This window comes from Microcaecilia unicolor, chromosome 11, assembly GCF_901765095.1.
Source record: "Microcaecilia unicolor chromosome 11, aMicUni1.1, whole genome shotgun sequence".
In the NCBI taxonomy this organism is placed as follows: domain Eukaryota; kingdom Metazoa; phylum Chordata; class Amphibia; order Gymnophiona; family Siphonopidae; genus Microcaecilia; species Microcaecilia unicolor.
Window position 1 is genome coordinate 58,497,636 of NC_044041.1, and position 7,669 is coordinate 58,505,304.

Consider the following 7,669-nt stretch of genomic DNA (forward strand, 5'->3'; position numbering starts at 1 on the left):
GTCTCTCCAGGGGATTGTTGTAGCTGTGCGCTTCGCCACTCGGCCCCAGGGTCGATGCAGGGGCTGATTTGAACTCAGATCCGCCATGGCTTTGGAGGCTCCACGGGACAGCAGCCTGAGCAAGGGGCATCAAAGGAAGCAACGACCTTTCACCATTGAGCACATCCTCTCGGCTCCCAGCGCTGTCCCACCAGAGGACGGGGAGCCCCAGAGCCTCAGGGGAGTGCATCGATCGCTCTGCTCCGGTCCTTGGCGCCGACTCCGCTCCGGCTCTTGCAGCTGCTGTTGCTGCTCGCACACAGCCGCCCCCTCCCCGCCGGGCTCCGCTGCTTGGCTAGGTAAGGGGTGTCCGGTGTCTGCACCGGGAGGGAGTCTGTCCATAGCGCCGTTCCTATCGGGATCTATCAGGATTAAAGAGTAGAAATGTTTCTGACTGTGGGAAGAAAACTTGGGGATAAACTTTTTTTTGTAGTAGTGGCGAGACCGTAATAATGTCAGCGTCCGCCTTTAAACTGAGCGTATTCTGCACCGCTACGCAGTACACAGTCAGTATGAGGCAGCGAATAAACGTGTAACACACATGCGCGGCTATATTTGTAGTCAAACCAATAAACCAACAAATAATTGGTGTAAAGCACAGTATCCAGATATTTGCATAGTCCAATATACAGATTAAAGTGCTTTCCAACCTGACACTGTGCAAAATATAGGGATAGTGCTTAAAATTGATTACCTAACATACGTTACAGCCCAACCTATATGTAATACCATAATGTATTTTTCTTTACAATGTATGTACACACCTTAATGCAATACCATTTGTAATTCTGTTAACCGGAAATGGTAATCGCCACTACGGCAAATGTAAGCCACACTGAGCCTGCAAATTGGTGGGAAAATGTGGGATACAAATGCTACAAACAAATAAATAAAAATCGGCCTGTTACTTTACGTTTTCTTCAAACTTTCCCTCTCCCTTGCCTGCTAAGTGTGCTTGAATTTCTGGTTCTTAAAAGATATTAATGGGGGATTTTTAACTGCTAGATGCTGGAGGGTTCTGATGCAGAAGGAAGAAACTGATGGAAGTTGGTCTAATCTGTTCTTAGCTGCCAGGTTCCCCTGGTCCATGAAACTGCTTCACCCCAGCACCCACCGAGCTGGCGAGGAGGGCAGCGAGCTGGGCACCTTGCAGCATCTGCAGCGACGGACGCGGCGGCATCGCACCATCTTTACCGAAGAGCAGCTGCAGGCCCTGGAGGCTCTCTTCCACCAGAACCAGTACCCCGACATCATCACCCGGGAGCAGCTGGCCAGCCGCATCCACCTGAAGGAGGAGCGAGTGGAGGTAAGGGGGGGGGGACGGGGTTGGGGATCGAGCTCCCGAGTCCTACATACATCCAGCTGTTCTCCATGGCAGCCAAGCCACAATAAATAATAATAATAATAATAATAAAATGGAGTGGAGGAGTAGCCTAGCGGTTAGAACACTAGTCTTAATATCCAGAGGTGGCCGGTTCAAATCCCACTGCTGCACCGTGTGATCTTGGCCAAGTCGCTTAACCCTCCATTGCCCCAGGTACAAAATTAGATTGCGAGACCTCTAGGGGCCTGAATGTAACTTACCTTGAGCTACCCTAAAAAAAAAAACAAAAAAAAAAAACCCCAGAAAGATAGACATATCTAAAGGCAACTTAACATGTAAAACATCTTTCAAAAGCTGGTACACTGACTTCCAGTAGAACTGTGCTTTATTACATTCCCACTAAAGATGAGCAAAAATACTCTGTTGGCCACATCCCCTCATGCAGATCCCGTGGTAGACTGGAAGATCAGCTGGAGGTGGGTGGGAGTATAATACCATTGAAACAGTATCTTATAGCCATGCTCTCTCAGGTTAGTAGCTATGGAGACCCTGAGGAGACTCACATACATTACTTCCCAGTTTATGATTTATTTATTTATTTATTGCATTTGTATCCCACATTTCCCCACCTCTTTGCAGGCTCAATGTGGCTTACAATGTGTCATTATTAGTAGATAGTGCATTAGGAGATAGCAATTAGTGTTACATAGAAAGTAGTATCTTCGCAAATCAAGCAAGTATGAGTAGAAAGCATTACTGATAACAGGTAAGGTGGAGACATCATAGAAAATAGCGAGATCGAAGTTCAATCAAGTGGATATAAGCAAGAACATTGTTGATGGTAGGTAAGGTTGCAGTGTATTATATTTCTAGTTGTTGCTCTTATTGGTATGCTTTGTCGAATAGGTAGGTCTTCAGGGATTTGCAAAAGTCAGCTAGTTCATAAGTGGTTTTTAAGTTGCGCGGCAATGCGTTCCACAACTGTATAGTCCAATAAACTCTCCCACTTCTGCTCATATCTGCAAACAGGAGGTCAACAAAAAAGAAGGGGCTTATATAGTCGGAAAATAGATCCCCTTCCCACCACATCCTAAAAATCTTCAGGAAAGGAGAATCTTTCCGGTCCCAGTGGGGCAACACCTTCCTACTCATAAAATGTCTAAGCTGGAGATAATGAACATAAACATGGGCTCTAACCCATACTCGTCCCTAAGGGCATCAGAAGACAAGACAAAGTAGACTGGCATTTCTGGACCATTTCTTTCTGAATGAAACTATATTAAAAGTTTTGACTGCATTGTAAGTAGGCTTTAAGAAAAAAGACAGGAATATGCTCTATTTAAACAAGCAGGATCATGTCCAAGGTAGAATAAGTGGGTCAGGTGGCAGTCACCTAAGACTGATCAATGCTGCAGGAGCTGCTTTCACGCCCACCGATGCCTTTCTTCCACCTCACTGCTCCTTCTTTCTCTTTCACGTTCATAGGTTTGGTTCAAGAACCGAAGGGCCAAGTGGAGACGGCAGAAAAGGGTCTGTGCCTCAACTCTAGTCCTGCAGGGGCATAAAAGACCTCCGGAGGAGACTCATTAGTGACCCCTTGCTAGCTAAGAGTGCTGGTAAGGGAACTTTTTTTAAAACAGCATAACTCTCCAACCATTACACTTCTGCATTCTCACCCTTCCATCTGGGTTAGTGTAGTTAAAGCTTTGTGTCTGTGCTCCTTTTTCCTGCCTGACTACAATAACCTCTGATCTCAGTGCCTCACTGGTGGCTAATTAATCTTCAGGACTTTAAAAGTATTGTCCAGCTTCTTATGGACACAGAAGCACAAAGACACAAGCACATAAGGAGTTACTTTAACAAAACAATGCCTCATAAGATGCACATGGCTGATTTTCTATTAAATATAAACCTATAAGTACATTTATGACTTCCTTGCTTTGATAGCTGAAAGCATTTATAAATAATTGTTACCAGATATAACAGAATTCCAGAAGCAGGGAAGTGGGGTTCAAACCCCACTGCTGCTCCTTGTGATATTGGGCAGTCAGTTAACCCTCCATTGCTTCAGGTACAAACAGACTGTGAGCCCTCTAGGGACAGGAAAATACCTGCTGTATCTAAATGTAACTTGCCTTGAGCTACAACTGACAGAAAAAAAAAAAAAAAAAAAAGAGTGAAGCAGATCCAAAAATCCCTTCCTCTATTGTGGACCAGGAGATTAGGCCAGAGAAACACAACTAGTTTCTGTGTTATTATCCCAGCATCATCTTATGATAATATCAATGGTCACATATGCATAGTAAAGGGTACTGTTATGTTCACTTTCAGGGTATGTCCTACTTTGGTCTCTTCTGTACTTTAGATGCAACCTAAACAAAATCAACTTTGGAAAACCTGGACAATGCACAGCAGCAGTGTGTGGGTTGGTTGGATCCATCATAGCCCAAAATTTGATCTGTCATTGTATACACATCAGAGCCATCACTGCATATATCCTACATTTAATTCACTTCCATTTGAAAGCTGCACTTCAAACAAGTTACAGTTCAGCTACAATCGGTAGGTACCTGCACAAGAGAGGTCTTATAATCTAAGAGCCCTTTTTACTAAGCCACACTCGAGGTGTGTTAGTGTTTTTAATGCGCACTAAGCATTAGCATGCGCTAACCATGTAGACGCCCATAATATTCTTATGGGCTTCTACCCAGCGCATGCTAATTTTTAGCATGCACTAAAAATGCTAGGGCTCCCTAGAAGCAACAGCAGAAGAAGCAGGGTTTGAATCCTGGCGTCCCTGCCTGTTGTTCTAACCATTAGGCGATTCTTCCTCTCCTGCAGTATCACTGCACCCAAGACCTGTCAATGCAGAAAAGAAGAGTCAAACATTGACACATCACTGTGATTATCTCACCCTGTCATTGCAGTCAATCAAACCCATCCCTGCAAATAACCTGAGCCTTCACTGTGCACAACCTGACCTGTCATTGCACAGAGCCCACAATGATATGCAAGCTATGTTTGGAAAGAATTTATAGTGTTGACTATGGATTAAATTCTCCCAAATTCTTTTTGGTCTCTGGAGGCTGAATAGTGAGAAATATTTGGGTTTGTTGAATAGCAACTGTCATAAAAGGAGATATTCATGAGATATTTGAAAACAAAAATTATATATTTGTTTAAAGTTCTAAACAAAGAAAGTGCAAGTTGCAACCAGAGAGACTCCTTTTCACATTTAAATGTTTATTAAGAACTGCAAAATATAATTGCAGAAAAGTGAGATCATATCCCCCAATCACAAAACAAGTTTGTAATAGATTATCCTCCAACTGCAAAAATGTATTATCTACAGCCTTATAAAAAGGAACCAATTGATCAAGTTGTGACAGAAGGAACAGAAGCTGTTTTTGAAACTTGAAATTTAACACAAATAATAGAGGAAGATAATGCTGGGATAAAATTAGCAACGCTTATTGTGACCTTTGTATTGCAACCAGATAGAGACTTGATATTAAAACAATTTTTTCAACACAGAGAGGAGACCTTTCTGGGTTATAAAATTAGAATATTTCCAGATATCTGTAAGACGACCTAAAAGAGGAGAAAAAAGTTTCTTAAATTACACCCACTGGTACTTCAGTTGGACGGTTTGTACTGGCTCAATTTCCCATGTAAATGTGTGGTAAAGTTGTTTTCTGTGAAATATGTCTTTTTTGAGCCTGAACAGTTAAGTTCCTTTTTAGACTCAAAGAAGGTTATGACACCATCCCCAACTTCAGAAATATTAATGACATCTACACCGTAATCGAATTGGATAATTCCTGCAAAGTTTCTCTCATGCAAGCAATCAAATAATTATAGATTGTGGTTCTATTTTCCTGAGTATTGTGTTTGCCCCCTATAATAAAGGACTAAATAGAAGGATTAAGATTATATAAATATTTATTTAATTATGATTTGTTAAGAGAAAGAATTGTGTGAATAATCCTTGTTTATGTAACAAGATTTAATCTTGGATAATGATATTAAACTCTTATAGCCACACATTTTGAACTGCCCTCTTACCATGTCTTAGTTATGGTCTAATACCCTGAGACCAGTTGCACATACCTTTTGTACCCTAAAATCTAGCCATCCATGTTTAGTTATCCCAATGCTTTTATCTTGCCCATCTTGTCTGTATATATACCCCAACTGCACTTGCCCCCTTCTGCTGCCTCTTAAGATCTTTCATTGTATTCTGCTGACATTGTATCAGTTTTCTGTTATATGAATGTTCTACTGTACTGTTTTAATATGTATGATACATTGAGGCATATTTTCAAAGCACTTAGCCTTCCAAAGTTCCATAGGTTTCTATGGAACTTTGGAAGGCTAAGTGCTTTGAAAATATGCCTCATTGTATCATAGTATTGCTATTATTATGATTTCCTCTGCCTATTTCCAAGTTTACCTCACTGTTTTAACTGTATTACACTGATATTTTACTGTTTTACTGTTGTTATGCTGTCACTATAATGTAAGTTGCCTATGTCAAGCTATACCTGTTGTATAATAGCCTTGGGCAAATCTCTTCATAAAGGCAGTTAATAAATAATGGATCACTAGTAGATAAGTAGATGTAAGAATAGACTGCACCTTTTTTTCCCAAAAATAATTTTTATTTAATGCCATAATTAAAGAAAAAACATATACATGAGAAACTGAGAGCATTTTTGTTTTACAGTCTCCCATCAAACTCAAACCCATAAACTAATCCCAACCCCCTATTTCTTATTCTTCCCAAACAGTGAACACTGTGACATTTCTCCATACAAAAACAATCAATATCGAAACATAGTGGGGAAGAAAAATAATACTACTAGTGATCATTCTTTCAACTGTGCAAAGTCTTTAAAAGTCTGTTAACCAGGCTCATAGACAAGGAGTGTAAAATTTGAGTCCAAAGTTTCAGAAAAATATTTATCTTCTTATCCCCTGTGCCCAAAACAGACAGCCTCTCCATGCAAATCAAATTATGCATCTGATAGCTCCATACAGTCAAGGTGGGGGCTTGGATTGAATCCACTGAATTAAGATGCAATGCTTATTTATTTATGTATTTATTAAATGTATATCCCGCTCCATCCACAGTTCTGGGAGGGTTACAGAAAAAAACATACACAATACTTTACAAATATATCACATACAATATTGTCATACAAAAACAGAACTCATACAAAGTGGAGGAGTGGCCTAATGGTTAATGTAGCAGGTTGAAGAAGTGGGTTAAATTCCCATTGCTGCCTACCAGCCAGCAGTGGGTTGAGATCCTGGGGAATCAGGTTCAATTCCTTCTGCAGATCTGTGTGATCCTGGGCAAGTCACTTAGGGGCCCTTTTACTAAACTGTGGTAAAAGGGGCACTGCAGCAGTGGCCATTTTTGCCATGCTCCAGGATCCCTTTAACACAGCGGGTGAAAATAGACAAAAATGAAATGACCATGCGGTAAGTTCACACTTGCTGTGCAGCCATTTCAGGGGGGAGTACTTAGGGCCACCCACTGAGGTGGTGGTAAGGACTCCCATGCTAACCCAGCAGTAACTGGGCAGCGCTGCACCACTGGATAACCTCTGTGGAAATATTTAACTTTAAGTAATGAGAAGACATCCAGTTCAAGATAAGTGAAAGACAAGGAGAAATAACAATAGACATCGCTTGTAAGTCAGTAGAAGTGGGAAATATAATTGTAATATCATCCGCGAGACCTGAGGCACACTTGAAGGAAGTGAGCAACTTTCCAACATATTACCCAAGAATTTTACACAATAGGATTTTTCTGAGAAGAAGCCCATGAGTCATTTCCAGTTATCTCGATCGCAACCAAAATTTCCAACAACACTGCATGATCGACCAGATCAAATGAACTGATCCAATTGCATCAGTGGCGATCCTAGGTTGGCTGCCACCCGGGGCGGATCGCCGCTGTGCACCCCCCCGGGGTGCAGCGGCGTCTGTCCCCCCAGGTTGCAGCATGACCCCCCCGGCACATCTAGCCCCCCCCCCCCGGTGCATTCTTGGCTGCTGGGTTTCCTAGGAACCTGAAGGTTAATTTTCGATTTTATAGGTTTTTACAAGAAGCCAATTCATCCTATGTTGTGCCCAAAGAGAAATGCATAGGGAACTAGGAGTGAAATATGAGGAGATTCCAGCCCTCCGCGGCTGCCTAGACTTGCCTAATGGTTGGGCAGGCCCTGGCTTAGCATGCAAGTAACCTCACAATATAAGGTCTGGATGGTTTTGGAGACATGGCAGTGGCAGTAGTAT

The 7,669-nt window shown here is 41.9% G+C and overlaps 1 protein-coding gene across 1 annotated transcript; it reads left to right on the top strand.

Annotated features, from left to right (window-relative positions):
- Nucleotides 1–52: 52 nt before the first annotated feature.
- On the top strand, nt 53–3,285 carry GSC2 (goosecoid homeobox 2). Its single transcript, XM_030217693.1, has 3 exons — nt 53–338; nt 1,107–1,345; nt 2,849–3,285. The coding sequence occupies exons 1-3, from the start codon at nt 86–88 to the stop codon at nt 2,951–2,953; spliced, it is 597 nt and encodes a 198-aa protein (XP_030073553.1). The 5' UTR covers nt 53–85; the 3' UTR covers nt 2,954–3,285.
- Nucleotides 3,286–7,669: the final 4,384 nt, after the last annotated feature.

What these genes read in the sequence shown, in the direction of transcription:
- GSC2 (XM_030217693.1), top strand. Translation starts at nt 86, where the DNA reads ATGGCTTTGGAGGCTCCACGGGACAGCAGCCTGAGCAAGGGGCATCAA. An exon ending in GGGCTCCGCTGCTTGGCTAG is followed by an intron (nt 339 to 1,106) that starts GTAAGGGGTGTC and finishes ATCTGTTCTTAG; the next exon opens with CTGCCAGGTTCCCCTGGTCC. An exon ending in TGAAGGAGGAGCGAGTGGAG is followed by an intron (nt 1,346 to 2,848) that starts GTAAGGGGGGGG and finishes TCACGTTCATAG; the next exon opens with GTTTGGTTCAAGAACCGAAG.